This window comes from Aquarana catesbeiana, linkage group LG03, assembly GCF_042186555.1.
Source record: "Aquarana catesbeiana isolate 2022-GZ linkage group LG03, ASM4218655v1, whole genome shotgun sequence".
In the NCBI taxonomy this organism is placed as follows: domain Eukaryota; kingdom Metazoa; phylum Chordata; class Amphibia; order Anura; family Ranidae; genus Aquarana; species Aquarana catesbeiana.
The window spans coordinates 675,094,544-675,111,807 of record NC_133326.1 but is presented as its reverse complement, the minus strand read 5'-3'; the positions used below and the strand labels follow the sequence as shown (position 1 = coordinate 675,111,807).

At 46.4% G+C, this 17,264-nt stretch overlaps 1 protein-coding gene across 1 annotated transcript in view; it reads left to right on the top strand.

Annotated features, from left to right (window-relative positions):
• The window catches only part of AP4M1 (adaptor related protein complex 4 subunit mu 1), a 46,179-nt gene that overhangs the window by 1,277 nt on the left and 27,638 nt on the right, over positions 1-17,264 (top strand). The window contains exons 2-9 of the mRNA XM_073622891.1: positions 1,360-1,432; positions 3,663-3,751; positions 3,923-4,029; positions 4,111-4,207; positions 9,023-9,133; positions 9,242-9,322; positions 16,460-16,522; positions 16,643-16,709. Of these exons, the coding sequence (XP_073478992.1) occupies positions 1,375-1,432; positions 3,663-3,751; positions 3,923-4,029; positions 4,111-4,207; positions 9,023-9,133; positions 9,242-9,322; positions 16,460-16,522; positions 16,643-16,709 (673 nt within the window). The 5' untranslated portion in view covers positions 1,360-1,374. The remainder of the gene's footprint in view (positions 1-1,359; positions 1,433-3,662; positions 3,752-3,922; positions 4,030-4,110; positions 4,208-9,022; positions 9,134-9,241; positions 9,323-16,459; positions 16,523-16,642; positions 16,710-17,264) is intronic.

The window sequence follows — 17,264 nt, the reverse complement described above, 5'->3', positions numbered from 1 at the left end:
TCAAACGCAGCCGATGTGCCCGTCAAATGCAGCTACTGTGCCCATCATATGCAGCCACTTGTGCCCATCAAACACAGCCACTTGTGCCCATCAAACACAGCCACTTGTGCCCATCATATGCAGCCACTTGTGCCCATCAAACGCAGCCACTGTGCCCGTCAAATGCAGCTACTGTGCCATCAAACGCAGCCGCTGTGCCCATCAAATGCAGCCACTGTGCCCGTCAAATGCAGCTACTGTGCCCATCAAATGCAGCCGCTGTGCCCATCAAACGCAGCCGATGTGCCCGTCAAATGCAGCTACTGTGCCCATCATATGCAGCCACTTGTGCCCATCAAACACAGCCACTTGTGCCCATCAAACACAGCCACTTGTGCCCATCATATGCAGCCACTTGTGCCCATCAAACGCAGCCGCTGTGCCCATCAAATGCAGCCACTGTGCCCGTCAAATGCAGCTACTGTGCCCATCAAATGCAGCCACTGTGCCCATCAAACGCAGCCACTGTGCCCATCAAATGCAGCCACTGTGCCCATCAAATGCAGCCACTGTGCCCGTCAAATGCAGCTACTGTGCCCATCAAATGCAGCCACTGTGCCCGTCAAATGCAGCTACTGTGCCCATCAAATGCAGCCACTGTGCCCATCAAACGCAGCCACTGTGCCCATCAAATGCAGCCACTGTGCCCATCAAACGCAGCCACTGTGCCCGTCAAATGCAGCTACTGTGCCCATCAAATGCAGCCACTGTGCCAATCAAACGCAGCCACTGTGCCCGTCAAATGCAGCTACTGTGCCCATCAAATGCAGCCACTGTGCCCATCAAATGCAGCCACTGTGCCCGTCAAATGCAGCTACTGTGCCCATCAAATGCAGCCACTGTGCCAATCAAACGCAGCCACTTGTGCCCATCAAACGCAGCCGCTGTGCCCATCAAACGCAGCCGATGTGCCCGTCAAATGCAGCTACTGTGCCCATCATATGCAGCCACTTGTGCCCATCAAATGCAGCCACTTGTGCCCATCAAACGCAACCGCTGTGCCCATCAAACGCAGCCGCTGTGCCCGTCAAATGCAGCTACTGTGCCCATCAAACGCAGCCACTTGTGCCCATCAAACGCAGCCACTTGTGCCCATCAAACGCAGCCACTTGTGCCCATCAAACGCAGCCACTTGTGCCCATCAAACACAGCCACTGTGCCCATCATATGCAGCCACTTGAGCCCATAAAACACAGCCACTTGTGCCAATCATATGCAGCCACTGTGCTCATCCATCATATGCATCCACTGTGCCCATCATATGCAGCCACTTATGCCCATCATATAGAGCAGTCTACTCATTGGTTCTTTGTTTTCCAGGGTAAAGACTGAACCATGATCTCCCAGCTGTTTATTCTTTCCTCCAAGGGGGACCTCCTCATACATAAGGACTGTATCCTTCAGCAAAACTAAGAGTATTCATTTATCCCGGGTGTGAAGTAATATATACCTGTATTTTCCTTTGACTCATCCCCGGGACAATTTATTAATGGGTCCATTAACACCGGCAGTGTTGGTCTGTCTTGCCCAACGCACTTCCAGTGCAAGAACAAGCCAATTGCACATGTTGGTGTGCGCCACTGAAAAAAAAAAATAGGATATTACAGTAAACTAGGTATGTAAAAGCTGTAAAATGGACGTTTTTCACTGTCAGTTTCCAGCATTCAGAAAAGGTTTTCAACCGCCCCGTGTACATGTGGCCTTAAAATGGAACTTTAGTCAGAAAGTGCAGGCTGATCCCCTTTGCAGGTATATTTATGTAAAACATTAAAAATAAGTGTCTATGGGGTTTATTTACTAAAGTTGGAGAGTTCAAAATCAGGCTCACTTCTGCATAGAGGTATGCAAATATGCGGCCCCATGGAAAAAAGCCCATTGCAGTGGGGGCTGCATATTTGTGTTAGGCCGGCACCAAGGGGTTAAAATCCAGTAATACGCTGTCTCCCCCCTGCTCTGCACATGCTCAGTTGCTCTCTATTTTTAGGCTCTGCTGAGTTTGTAGAGGTCAATTTGCTGACAGCCTTAAAGCAGAATTAAACCCTCCTATCCTTTACAGCCAAGAAAGCTGCTTCTGTTTGATCTGCAACTGCCATGGTGCTGCACATGTGATCAGTTATGACACCGACCATTTGATGGTTTGACAGTTTAAGGACACAAGCAAATGTGACAGTAAGGGCTTGTCCACACCATACATGCATGAAAACTGCAGATTTCACTTGCAGAGACATCAGTTTACATCAGCTTCTTACGCGTTTCAGCGAGTTTTTATGCGCGTTGACATCAGTTTTCATGCGCGTCAGTTATGTGCCCTGTTCACACCAATGTTGATTTCATGTCAGTTTTTTTTTTTTCCATGCAGAAAACTGCATACATGTTGCAGATTCCTGCGCAGAAAAAAAATCCACACATTGTGGTGTGAACAGGGCCCACAGAGAACCATTGTTTTCTTTGAGCAAAACTCATGCATAAAAAAAAACTGACGCCTCCACACCATGGTGTGAACGAGGCCTTAGCAATCCCGGCATTCCAGGAATGTAACTGTTTTTTTGAAAATGTTAAATCGATGGGTTTAGTTCCACTTTATGATTTACTGCAGCTCAGGGGCTCTGGGCTTCAGCAAAATGGTAGCCTCCAGCAAGAAGAAACATAAACCAATGCCGGCAGCAATTTACAGCACATAATAAAGTTGTTATGGTTGAAGTTCCGCTTTAAGGTTAGTTGTCAGGTAATTAACTTTTGTCAGAAACCATGAAATCCAGCTGGAACAGAAGTACAGTTAAATCACACTTGTTTGATAATAAAAGTAAAAAGAACAAACGTAGTCAAAACATAGCTAAAGTTCAGTAACCAGAACAGATAGTCAGCCAAGCCAGAAGTCAGGGATCAATGTAGTGGAACAGCAAGTAGGGCCTGGAGCCAGAAGGGATGTCAGCAAAGCAAGTCTTGAACAGGATTGCAGGAGATAGTTTCTTGTGATGTTGACCAAGGCAAAGACAGAGCACCTCTGGACTGGACAGCTTAACTAGGCAGGACTTACGAGCAGGATATCATCAACAGCTGAGTAACTGTGGAGAGAGATAGGAGCTGGCAATTAGCCAACAGCTGAACGGCCAGCTGAGAGAAGGAAGGGCTGAGCCCAGCCCTGACAACCTTGCGGCCTGCCCGCAGCACTGTCTGGCGCTGCACAACCGTTCAAGCAAAAATGTCCCTACCAACCCATCTTCAAAGTACACACAAGCACTGTGGTCCCATTTGTGCCCATGGCTGAGGTTTTCTGCCATCCAGAGGTTAAAAAAAACCCAAAAAGAAACATATTATTTTTTTTAGTCTAAGCAGTGTAGAAGACCACATATTGCTAAGAGGGTCTAGTATACAGCAAGACACAGTGCCCTTGGGTATATGGGTATAAGGCACATTACTCTTGGATAGCTTCTAGGAGATAGGGGTGTTCACCTTTATCTGAGAATATCAGGGAGTGGAGAACCACTTTGTTTTAACAACAGATTCAGAAAACTTGGTTAACATGCATTGATAATCAGTGTCTGATCTGCGTTCTTCATCTGTCTCGTGATATTCCCCTGGACGTGTTGTTGTTGCTTTATGTTCCTTACAAGTTTTCTCAGACCGCGGTTCATCCGCACACACCAGCCTAGCTGATGGCCTCTATCTGAAGCTTTCCTCTCTTCCTTCCGACCAAGCTCCTGTGGTCATGGTGAGTTTTCATTTTTATATATCCATACAGTTTAAAAAATTAAAAACAGGAGAGTAAAGGTAAGTGCACCCCTGTGACCCACAAGAGAGGTATGACCTAAAGTGCTTTGGCCATACTTCTCTTTTAAGTTGAGTCTTGCATCCAATTAACTTTGTCTTCCATTTCTTCTAGGAACATGAGGGGTGCCACTTTATTCACACTCGACATCAAGGTCTATACTTTGTCATAAACGTCGGTTCCAGTGACTCTCCATTCCTGTATATTGATCTCCTGAACCGGTGGGTTTGTGCCTATCAGCGCTCTCTAAATTGATTTAGGATGGATTGAAAGCTAATCTATCCCTCTCTCTTTGGTCCCAGGCTGGCTTCCCTGATTCGCGATTATTGTGGGGACCTTAGCGAGTCTGTGGTCCGGCTCAACTTCGCTCTTATCTATGAGCTGCTGGATGAGGTTCTAGTAAGTGGGCATCTAGTGGTTTTATAAGTGTAGTTCTCTGTCAGGAAATGTATAACATCAATGTTTGTGGAATGTGAACCACTGGTGAAATATCTGCTCCTCTGGGTCCTGCACCTTGGGATTTAGATCTAGTTACTCTTCCAGGCTACTCGCCTATAGGCCTCGATGCCTCCTGGGAAACCTGAGGATCCCAAATCTCACAAGAATGCACTCCGGAACGAGAAGAAATATTTCTTAGCCAGCAATCAAAGGGGCAAACTGCCAACCTTGTAGGGTGGTTCCAAAACAAAGAAGCTGGTGAGACATCATAAATTGCTTTGTAGGTAAAATTTTAGTGATCCTCTGACACTTTTCACCCAAATGGGGCTCAGCTGTAGAGAAGTCTTTATGAGTAAGCCCAATCGGGGTGAAATGTGTCAAAGGAGGTCCCAGGTTGGGCTTTGTGTTTCTTTTGAACAATAAGTTTTGACCAACAAAGGATTTTACTAAGTGCCGTCAGCTCCTTTCTTTTAGATACATAGATAGTTTGGAGCGGGGACGAGCCCTTGCCTGGTTTGCACACTCGGTATCCAAAGAGGTGACCCTATATACAAGGCTCAGGAAAAATGGAAATCTCCTTTGTCTTGTGTAGGGTAGGTGGTAATGGAGGTGGTGTCAGATACCTTTTCAATCCTATAGTAGCATCTCTTATAAAAACAGTGCATGTTAGCACAGCTTATTTAAGTGTAAATGTAAGTAGAACCGTATCCAACACCTCCCCCAATATCTCCCCCAATATCTCCCCCAATATCTGTGGAGAGTTAGTAGACAAGTTGTAATGAAAAAATATGTTTCATTTCGATTCTTTATTTAAATAACTTTGTTTAGTTAAATTTGTTTTCAGAATTCGTTTAGTTTCTATTCTTTTTCAAATTCAATTAAAATTTAACGAAATTGGAAGATTCAAATCAAATATATTCTATTCTAAATTCCAATTTCGGAAGATGATTATATTCTTTTTATTTTATTCTATTCTATTGTTTTTTCTATTCTATTTTATTTTCTATTCTTTTCTACTCTATCCTATTCTTTTCTATTCTATTGGAATTCAAATTTATTCTATTCGAATTTTGGAAGACAGTTATATTCTGATTTATTATATTGTTTTTTTTCTATTATTTTCTGTTCTATTATAATCTATTCTATTCAAATTTATTCTATTGAACACTCAAATTTCGGAAGACTGTTATATTCTATTTTTTTTCTATTCTATTCTTTTTTAATCCATTCTATTGAAGTTCAAATGTATTCTATTTGGATTTCGGAAGACGGTTATATTCTATGTTATTATATTCTATTGTGTTTTCTATTATAATCTATTCTATTCTAATTCAAATATTTACTATTCAAATTTCAGAAGACTATTCTCATCTGATCAAATTTATTCTGTTTGAAATTCAAATTTTGGAAAACGGTTATACTCTATTTTATTCTGTTCTATTCTATTATTTTCTATTCTTTTATTTACTATTCCATTCTTTTCTATTCCTTAATTTTTTTATTCTCTTTTATTCTATTCTTGTTCTTAAATTTGATTTCATTTTCTAAGGCCTCATGTACACTGCTGCTGGTAAACGGACGTTTAGGAGCAGTTGGGCATTTTTTTTTAACTGCTCCTGAACTCTCCTCTATGTTATCTTATCAGTACATGTACACAGGGTCGTTTATAGTCGTTTCTAGGCAGTTGCGTTTAGAGTCTTTTTTTTGGAACCCAGAAAAAATGCATTCAGAAGCTGTGTTTAGAGGAATTTCAAACGCCAACCGCGGCTAAATGCGGCTACCCGCGTTTAGACATGTTTTCGCCTAGTAGCATTTTTTAAAGAGAAACATTTTATTTATTACTTTTGAGCCTGGAAAATGCTAAAAACACACCATAAACTCAATTATCACTGTATGAAAGCTTGATATACCATGTGATATTCCCCTCATCAGCCAATTTTGCTGTACAATACACATTCTCTGGGTAATTACGCAGATGAACATACATATTAGAAAAGTATCCTGTGGACATGTGTTGAGCCAACAATGGATGTGTCCAGTAGCGACGAACTCTGGTCCTCTCACACAATTTTCTACGTCTTTGGAGCCTCAGCAAAAGCAATATCAGGAGCATTTCCTCACACATACTCATCTGCTACTCACACTGTTCTCTCACAGAATGGCTAAAATAGTTAATAAATAATGCTTTCTAATCATTTGGGAGTGTCTCCTGAGGTTATCTTTAGTAAACGCTCCTCAACGCAAACGCGGCTAAACGTGGCTTGTAAACGCTGCTAAACACACGTTTTTAAATGTGGATTACTAGCTGTGATGTTCCAGCGTTCAGGAGAGGTTGCGAAACGTCAGGTGTACATGAAGCCTAACTGGATTCAAATTCCTGACTAAATTTTGTTTCTTTATTTCGGATTTGTTTCAATTCGTTACTATTGTAATTCGGATACATCCAAATCTCAGAATAACGAAAAATTTGTCCCAATTTCAATTTAGAACAAAACAAACCGCACATGTCTTAAGGCCCTTATGTACACGTTCAGAGACAGTTGGCTGCTTTTTTCAGCTGCCCCTGAACTCATCCAATGTTATCTTATGTGTACATGTACACAGGTTCGTTTAATGTCGTTTTTAGGCAGTTGAGTTTAGAGGCCTTTTTGGAAAGCAAAAAAATGAGTTTAGAGGCATTTTAAGCACCAAACGATTCTAAACGTGGCTAAACGCGGAAACTCACGTTTCATTTACAGGTGTTTATTCGTGTTGGCTATTTTGAAAAAAAAAAAATATTTTTTTTTTCCAAATGCTTCTAAACGCAAACGCGGCTAAATGTGGCAAAGTGGACGTTTTAAACCTTGGTTACTATCTGTCAAGTTAAATCATTCAGGAGAGGTTGTTTAAAACGTCCCATGTACATTAAGGCTAATGCCGCGTACACACGGTCGGAAATTTCCGACAACAAATGTTCGATGGGAGCTTGTTGTCAGAAATTCCGACCGTGTGTAGGCTCCATCAGACATTTTCCATCAGAATTTCCGACAAATAAAATTTGAGATCTGGATCTCAAATTTTCCGACAACAAAATCCGTTGTCGGAAATTCCAATCGTGTGTACACAATTCCATAGTTACATAGTAGGTGAGGTTGAAAAAAGACACAAGTCCATCAAGTCCAACCTATGTGTGTGATTATGTGTCAGTATTACATTGTATATCCCTGTATGTTGTGGTCATTCAGGTGCTTCCGACGCACAAAATTCCACGCATGCTCGGAATCGAGCAGAAGAGCCGCACTGGCTATTGAACTTCAATTATCTTGGCTCATCGTACGTTTTTGACGTTTGGAATTTCCGACAATATTTGTGTGACCATGTGTATTCAAGATAAGTTTGAGCCAACATCCGTCAGAAAAAAAACATGGATTTTGTTGTCGGAATGTGCGATCGTGTGTACAGGGCATAAGGGTTCTAACCACTGTCAAATTCTTTGGAGGGATTTCCTACTTCTTCTCTCTCGGTGACACAACAGAAAGTATGGAGATGAAAACCCTAGAGAGGGTCTTATTGTTCCTCACTCTTCCCACCTGTGTTGCAGTTGGAAGGATTCTTTTCACTACTTGCCTTGGAGACACAAGAGGTAGTGAAGGGAAATCTCCTCAAAATGCAAGAATATTAGTAAAATCCTGTCCTGCTAATCTTCCTTACTTTCTCCAAAACTAATAAATAAAAAAAAAAAAATGGGCAGGAGTAATACTTTAGGTCAGTGGTCTCCAAACTGCGGCCCGGGGCCAAATGTGGCACTTTGCTTGCCCTTATCTGGCCCTTGGGGCACTATTCCACCAATGATGGGGCACCATTTGCACTGCTGGCAACATTAATGGGGCACTATTACTCCAATTAAAACCAATGATGGGGCACTAAAGCTGGGGTATTTTCTATACTCACTAGCCACAGTCCGGTCCCCCTAAAGCTTGAGGGACAGTAAATTGGCCCCCTGCTGAGAAAGTTTGGAGACCCCTGCCCTAGGTGCTGAGATGTCTCACAGCCCTTGGCTGTATGCATTTTTCTGTGGAAGACAGCATGTCACTGGTCAACATACCTTTCCTTGTCCTCCATAGTTACCCAGGAGGACTCAGGTGCTCCGTTTGCAAATGTTGACTCTGCGCTCCAGCCTTTGACTTCTGGCACAGCCTGTTACTTTGTGCTTTAAATTCTGTTACGTGAACCTCTGCTTTACCTATAAAGGACAAAGCAACAGGCTGTGTCAGAACTCAACGGCTGGAGTCGAGAGTCAACATTTGCAAATTAAGCACCTCAAGTCCTCTTGAAGCAGCTTTATACTTGCTTCCCATTCCATCATTTGCCAGTTGGGGTGCGAAGAAGCTCTGTGCATATCCCAAGTCGATTCCAATTGGAGCCTATACAAGTGCTAAGAGCACTCTTTTCACTCCATGTGATGGGGAGTGGCCAGTTACCGATCACCAGCCATATTATATTGGAGGAGGGGGAGACAGTCACATGCACCCCTTACCTGGATGTGCCCAGTATTGCTTTCTGCCCCCCCCGGTGGCCAAAGGGAGCAATGGAGGAGCAAAGGGGAAGATAAGTATAAAGCACTGTGGGGGCTGGCGTTAAAGTAAATCTACTGCATCTCCCTGCATGCACAGCACAGGTTCACTTTAGATCATTACCTTATACCTAGGCCTGCCTACCTTAAATCATACCTCATAGGAGTCACTATAGATGTGTATACCTTTTAGGTTTTAGGTTGATTGTACTTTCTCCACACAGGATTATGGGTACATCCAGACGACATCAACAGACATGTTGAAGAATTTCATCCAGTGTGATCCTGTTGTCATTAAACCATTTAATCTGCTGGATCTGAGCAGTGTGGGGCTGGTAAGAAGCTGCGGTATTCACTCACTGTTCACTGCACAATGGCTTCTCAAGGACTTTTTTTTTTCACCCATCTTCTCTTGTTCTTCTCCCCTACCTGATGACCCTCAGTTTGGAGCAGAGACTCAACAAAGCAAGGTGGCTCCGAGTTCAGCTTCCAGTCGGCCTGTCCTCTCCTCACGACATCAACTGGTGAGTTTGGTTTATCTAACCCAACCTTTCTGAACCAGGGTTCCTCTGTATTAAAAAAAAGTTTATAAAGACTGATCCAATCTGCTGAGCCTAGAGCCCATCTTTTGTATTAGGGGAGAAATAGTGCCCCATCATTGGTTTCAGTGGAAGGAATAGTGCCCCATCATTGGTTTCAGTGTAAGGAATAGTGCCCCATCATTGGTGTCAGTGTAAGGAATAGTGCCCCATCGTTGGTGTCAGCGGGAGGAATTATGCCCACTCATTGGTGTCAGCGGGAGGAATTATGCCCACTCATTGGTGTCAGCGGCAGGAATTATGCCTCAAGGGTAAAGGCAAGCAAAGGGCCACATCTGGTCCCCAGGCCACAGTTTGGAGACCACTGGCCTAGAGCATGGTAATGGACCTTGTAGTTTGGGGAGTATCTGTCGAAACAATAAATGTGAAATGAGGTTCATTGTAAATTGTCCTGCATCTCGCCCTTTGGCTGGCTTCATGGCTTGTCTTCTACATGTTATACATGTATTTGCATGTGTATTTTTATGACCCAAACATTTTTTACTTGTTCTATACCATTGATATGTACTTTGATGTATTTTCCATGTCGTTAAACATGTTTTTCCAACTACATACCCGCATAATGTCGAGGGCCTCATTTAACCACTTCAATACCAGGCACTTAGACACCTTCCCGCCCAGCCCAATTTTCACCTTTCAGCGCTGTTGCAATTTGAATGACAATTGCGCGGTCATGCTACACTGTACCCAAAACGGAAAATTGTATACTCACCTTTCCGTAATTTTCCTTTCCTGTCGTATCTTCATGGCAGCATACACTTTGGGTTGTGACTCCGCCCCCACAACCTGATAGGACTACATAGCTATAAGTTGTAGAGATGGCCCCTGCCCAGTATTCTCCGTATATATATATCTCACCTTAGACGGGTGGGAGATTGTATGCTGCCATGAAGATACGACAGGAAAGGAAAATTACGGAAAGGTGAGTATACAATTTTCCGTTTTCCTGTCGCATCATGGCAGCATACACTTTGGGGAGTAACTCGCAAAGACTGGGTGGGAATTCAAACTAAGTTTATTAATCAAATAATAGAGGAATTGGCCTGGATAACGGATCTTCCGAAATCCACCGTGGATAAGCAGGCGGAATCCACCTTGTAATGAGACATGAAGGTGTTCCTGGAGGACCAGGTAGCCGCTCTGCAAATCGTCTCCGCCGAGACTCTACAATATGCCGCCCAGGAGGTTGCCACTGCCCTGGTGGAGTGTGCCCTTAAGCCCTCAGGTACTTGATGGTTACTCAGTGAGTAAGATCTCTTGATGGTCTTTACTAGCCATGAAGCAATGGTGCGTGAGGATGCCGCTTGACCTCTCCTGAAACCATGTGGGATAATTAGGAGGTTTTCCGACTTTCTGATGGATTTTGTTGCTGAGAGGTATTCTATAACGGTACCCTTAACATCTAGTGGATGAGGGTCTCCCTGATCCGTGCTGAGTGCTGGAAGATTAATCTCCTGGTTAAAATGGAAGGATGAGGACACCTTGAGGATGAATCGATCCGAAGGCCTTAGGACTAGCCTGTCTGGAAGAACAACCAAGTATGGTTCGCTAACCATTAGAGCTTGCATTTCTGACACTCGCTTCGCCGATGTTATGGCTATTAAAAATGAAACCTTCAGCGTTAGATCCCAGAGGGATATGCTCTGCATTGGAAAAAAAGGGTTCCTTGGATAATGACTCTAGAACAATTGAGAGATCCCAGACCGGGAATGACGGTTTTCTGGGGGGCCTCAGCTTTAGACAGGCCCTCTGAAACTGAACCACCAGAGGCTCTTGCGCCCATTTAACTCCTGTCAAGGCGGACAGGGCCGATACCTGGACCTTCAGGGTGCTTGACCTAAGGCCTTTCTCTAGGCCTGATTGAAGGAACTCCAAGATGTGAGACACCGACGGGGAGGACGAGTCCCAACCTTGCTGGTGGGAGAAGGAGACAAATTTTTCCCAAACTCTTCTGTACGTGATGTTGGTAGTAGGCTTTCTGGCCTGGAGTAAGGTATCCACCACCTTCTGGGAACAGCCCTGCTCTAGGTACCTAGCCCTTTCAGTCTCCAGGCCATCAAGTGTAGCTTCCCCGGGTTCGGGTGAAGAAGATGTCCCTGGGAGAGTAGGTCTGTCGTCAATGGGAGAGGCAGAGGCTCTGCCGTGTTCAGCTGCATGAGGGTAGTAAACCATGGCCTCCTCGGCCAGAAAGGGATCACTGCTACCACCAATGCTGTTGACTTCTTGAGCCTCAGGAGGAATCTCGCTATGAGAGGCGTCGGGGGGAAAATGTACCCCAGGTGAAAGTTCCAGGGGTGTTGGAGGCAGTCCGTCCCCTCTGCCGAAGGAAACGGTGTCCTTGATAGGAATCTCTGACACTTTGTGTTCTCCGGAGTTGCTGCTAGGTCTATCTCTGGGGGACCCCATGTTCGGGATATGAGAGCATAGGCTTGTGGACTCAGAGACCATTCGTTGTTGGAGTGGAAATTTCTGCTTAGTGAGTCGGCTAAGGTGTTCTGGACTCCCGGGACATAAACCGCCCTTAGGTCCAGTAGATTCAGCTGCGCCCATTCCAGAACAGGACGGACCTCCTGTAACATGGACCTGCTTCTGGTGCCCCCCTGCCTGTTGATGTAGGCAACGGCCACCTTGTTGTCCATCCTCAGGAGGACGTGCTTCCTCCTCAAGTGAGAACTGAAGGCCAGGAGAGCCTGGAACGCTGCTCTCATCTCCAGAACGTTCGACACTGTATCCTGTGCCCTGAAAGGCCAACGACCCTGAGCCGCAAGGTCCTGATAGTGGGCTCCCCATCCCTGTAGACTGGCATCTGAGGTCACGGTTTCTTGATAGGGAGTGACTATATGCCTGCATCTTCTCAAGTTGTGAGGACGTACCCACCACATCAACGATTGCTTTACCTCCTGAGAGATGAGGATTGGTTGGGACATTGATGTGCCCTTCCACTGACGTAGGAAGGAGATCTGGAGAGGCCTCGAATTCCATTGCGCCCATTGGACCATTGGAATGGTGGAAGCTAGGGAGCCCAGGATACTGAGACAGGTCCTGGCCGGGAGCATTGTAGCGGAGATTGCCCTTTTCACCTTTTGAATTAGAGGAGGGATTTTTTCCCCCGGAAGTTCCACCGTATTCTCCCTTGTGTCCAATTCGGCCCCCAGAAAGACCATTCTCTGTGTGGGATGGATGTTGCTCTTCTTCCAATTTATCAGCCACCCTAGGGACTGTAATGTGGAGACCAGGATTTCCCTGTGAAGGACAAGAGAGTCCTGGCTGTCTGAGAGAAGTAGGATGTCGTCCAGGTAATGGTGGACCCTCAGCCCGTTTTCTCTCAGGTGGGCTATTACAGGTAATAGGACTTTTGTAAACGTCCTGGGTGCGGTAGAGATCCCGAACGGAAGGCTTCGGAATTGGAAGTGCCGATGATTTAGGGTAAACCGGAGAAATTTTTGGAACTCGGAATGGATAGGGATATGCAAATACGCGTCCTGGAGGTCGATTGACAGCATCCAATCTCCCAAGTTTATTGCTTGGAGGATTGATTGAAGGCTTTCCATCTTGAATGTTTCTAACCGTATCGACCGGTTGAGGTTTTTTAGGTCCAAGACTGGACGAAGGTCCCCTGATTTCTTTTTCACTAAGAAAAGTGGGGAGTAGAAACCTTTGCCTCTTTGGGATGGCGGTACCTCCACTATTGCTTGTTTCTGGAGCAACTCTTGGATATACTGGACTAGGGATAGTCTTTTCTCTTGAGAAGGAGGAAGTCTGGTTGAGCAGAATTGGTCTCTTGGAGGACGACCTCTGAATGCCCACCTGTGACCGAAATGAATGGTGGACACCGTCCATGGGTCTTTTATCATTCCCGCCCAGACCAACTTGAACTTTGTGAGTCTGGCCCCCACTACCGCTGGTTGGGCGGGCGAACCTTCAAAAGGACTTCTGGTCATTGGAGGCAGGGGTCTTGGGTTTCTGGAACTTAAGGAAGGACGTCTGGAGGTTCTTCCAGCTCCTTCTGTATTCCTTCCCGGGTCTATAGGATTTCGCATCCCTATATCTTTCCGGAAGGTTACGTTTAAAGGGAGGTGGCCTTTGTTGTTTCGGCCTTCTGTCCGATGGTATGAGACCCGACTTCCCGCCTGTTACTTTAGAGATTGCGGTATCCAGCTTTGCTCCAAAGAGGTTCACCCCATCATACGGAATCCCCAGTTTGACTTCGAGGCGGGGTCAGCCGACCAAGGTTTAAGCCATAGCGCCCTTCTGGCCATTACAGAGGCTAACATAGACCTTGAGGTGGATCTGATAGTATCTACGGAAGCCTCCGCCACGAAATCTCCCGCAAGGCTAAGTTCTTGTAAGGCCTTAGTGATCTGTTCTTGATCTGCGCCCTCAGTGACGAGCCTCCCTCAAGCTCCTCCCAGTTAATCGCTTCCTTAACCGATCTGATGAACGGTTCTATGAGCGCAAAATCAAAGCCAGCTGAAGCTTCTGGCTCTTCATCATCCGACGGTAGTTCTTGCTCTCTTGATGCACTGGGAATGGTGGGTGAGGTGCTATAGGCTGTAAACTCCACATCAGGAGTTGAGACCTGGGGAGTAGAGACTCCAGTGGGTTCTATGGAATCCGGCTCTTTCTCCCTGGTGGCTTCATCTATGCACTTGCGGCAGGCTAGTTTGTCTGGGAGGGCCGTGGCCCCACATACCCAGCAAGCGTTCCCGGCTGGGCGGGAAGGGTGAGTAGAGGATTGGTGTCCTCGTGCAGGGGATCTTCTGCGGTAGGAACGGCTATGCCTTGAGTGGGATCGACTCCGTCTGCGACTCCCCTTGCGGCCTGAGCGGCTTCTTCCGCGTGAGCGGCTGCGTCTATGGCCGGAGCGGCTTCTCCTGTGCGAAGATTCTCTTCGTCCTGATTTAGATGATCTTGCGGACCTGACAGGGCTGACCAATTAGGTAGCATTAGTACGGTCCTGCTCTCTTTTTCAATCTTCTCTACTTACCGCTGGAATCCCCCCCCCTTACCTATTAGGCTGGTGGTGATCTGCTGGGGCAGCGGCCTCCATAGGAGAGGAAGGTGAATACCTGAGAAAGGTATAGGAAGGTAAGAACATGCAACCAGGTCCCACAAAACAGTGCATAAGTATTAGACACTTACCCAGAGAGAGAGGGAGCTTGTAGGAATGCAGAAGTTCAAAACACAGCAGTCAGAAGTCTTCCAGGAAGCAAGGAAAGCTCAGAAATGACAAACAGGGCTTTTAAATTTGCCGCTATGGCCGCCGAGGTCATGACCCGCTCGCGCATGCGCAGTAGCGGCGCGAGGCGCCCGGCGCCATCTTGGAAACTGGCAAAATCGAAAGGACGCCCTGACGGCGCGCACCGCGCATGCGCGGAAGCGCCGAGACGCCCGGGAAGCCTGTAGGGAGGCACAGAGGGACCACAGAGCCCAGCAAAGAGGGAGAAAGATACAAAGTGAAAAAAGGAGGCATGGCGACCGCTGCACAACAACTAAGCCTGTTTAAGGCTTATACTAGACCGCAACATACCCCCGAGATCACCAGAGCGGGGCTCCTTCCATCTAGCTCGTTTAGAGGCTGTACAGGTAAGGACTTCCACCCAGGAGAGGCTAGAACCTGGCTGGGGCGAATTCGGTAAGGGGGTGCTTCTGATATGTTCAGTCCTTCAGGTGAGGAAAAATAAGAGAATACTGGGCAGGGGCCATCTCTACAACTTATAGCTATGTAGTCCTATCAGGTTGTGGGGGCGGAGTCACAACCCAAAGTGTATGCTGCCATGATGCGACAGGAAACAAGTTTTTATAATTTTGTTCCCAAAATTGGGCTTTCTTTTGGTGGTATTTGATCACCTCTGCGGTTTTTATTTTTTGCGCAACAAATAAAAAAAGACCGAAAATTTCGAAAAAAAACAAGTTTTTCTTTGTTTCTGTAAAATTTTTTTGTAAATAAGTACGCTTTCTCCTTCAATAATGGGCACTGATACGGCGGCACAGATGGGCACTGATACGGCGGCACTGATGGGCACCGATGAGGTGGCACCAATGAGGTGGCACTGATGAGGTGGCACTAACGGGCACTGATGATGGGCACTGATAGGCGGCACTGATGGGCACTGATAGGTGGCACTGATGGGCACTGATAGGTGGCACTGGTATGCGGCACTGATGGGCACTCATAGGTGGCACCGATGGGCACACATAGGCGGCACTGATGGGCACTCGTAGGTGGCATTGATTGGTATATATGGGTGGTACTGATGGGTACGTATGTGTGGCACTGATGTGTGGCACTGATGGGCACTGATAGGTGGGCACTGATGGGCACTGACAGGTGGCACTGATGGGCAATGACAGGTGGCACAGATGGGCAATGACAGGTGGCACTGATAGAGCATTGCTGGGCAGATCTGGGCATATCATGGACATAATAGTGCCAATCAGTGCCCATTTTTGGGCACTGATTGGCACAGATTGGGCACATGTGGATGGCCATGGGGTACATACCTGGCCATCCACGTTGCCCCTTCCCTGGTGGTCCAGTGTGGTGATCTGAGGGGGGGCTGCGCTGATAAACAATCAGCGCAGACCCCCCCTGCCAGGAGAGCCGCCGATCGGCTCTCCTCTACTTGCGTCTGTCAGACGCGAGTGAGGAAGAGCCGATCAACGGCTCTTCCTATTGACAGCGTGATCAGCCGTGATTGGACACGGCTGATCACGTGGTTAAGAGCCTCCGCCGGAGGCTTTTTACCAAGATCAGTGTAGCGGTGTGTCAGACTGACACACCGCTCCACCGATCGCCGCGATGCGCGCCCCCGGGGGCGCGCTGCGGCATGTTATCCTGCTGGATGTCATATGACGTCCAGTCAGGATAACACAACCACTTCCCGGACGTCAATCCGCTATAGGGCGGGCGGGAAGTGGTTAAAGTCCCAATCTCCTTTCTCATTTAATTGAATTAGGGATGGAGGCACACTACATATGTGCCTCAAAGTCCCAAACTCCCCCTCTGTGTGTAAGGAAAGGTTTGATTAAACCAAAGCTCTCTTTTCTCCTCTATACCAGAGTGATCAGAATGAGATCTTCTTGGATGTCATAGAGCGCATGACCGTGGCCATTGGCACAAATGTGAGTATTCTTTACACAACCTGCTATACCCAATCCTTCTAATACAAGAATCACAGCTGTTCAGCTTTCTTTAGCATTAAAGGCAATCTGATTAGTCTGATTTAACCCTTTCTTTTACAGGGTACTCTGTTGAAAGCCGACCTTCAGGGTGAATTGCGACTGAAAAGTTTCTACCCAAATTGCCCAGGTTAGTAGACTTTACCATTTGTCTCGTAAATGGAAAGAAAACTAACAAGTTCACTGTAATCCCCCCCCCCCCTCCCCTGCAGCCAAATCGCTTTTCCTATATCCCCCCCCCCCCCACTCTGCCACACGCCTGAGTTCAGCTTTTTGGGGCAGAGGAAACTGTGCGCTGTTTACGCTATGAACTCTTTCCATTGAGTGAAGAGCTGACCCAGGGAGCAGAAATGCTAAACCAGAAACTAGCAGAGCGCTCTTACTAACAGAGGTGTGTATCACAGGGATGAAGGCAATCATTACAATTCCTTTGGAAGGCAAACCTGTATCTATTTCATTCATGTATTTAGCTGCTTGCCCAGAATTACGCCTTTAGCCTGGGTTCACACATATGCGAGAGGGCAGTGTGAACTGCCTGCGGGAGAGATGCGATGCGGGAACCGGTGCTGGAATCACGCTGATTCCTGCATCGCTGTAGTGTGAACCCAGGCTTAAAGCAAAACTATAGGCAACACTTTTTTTTTTTTCATTTTGGATAGAGTAAGGGAAGGTAATAGCCCCTGTC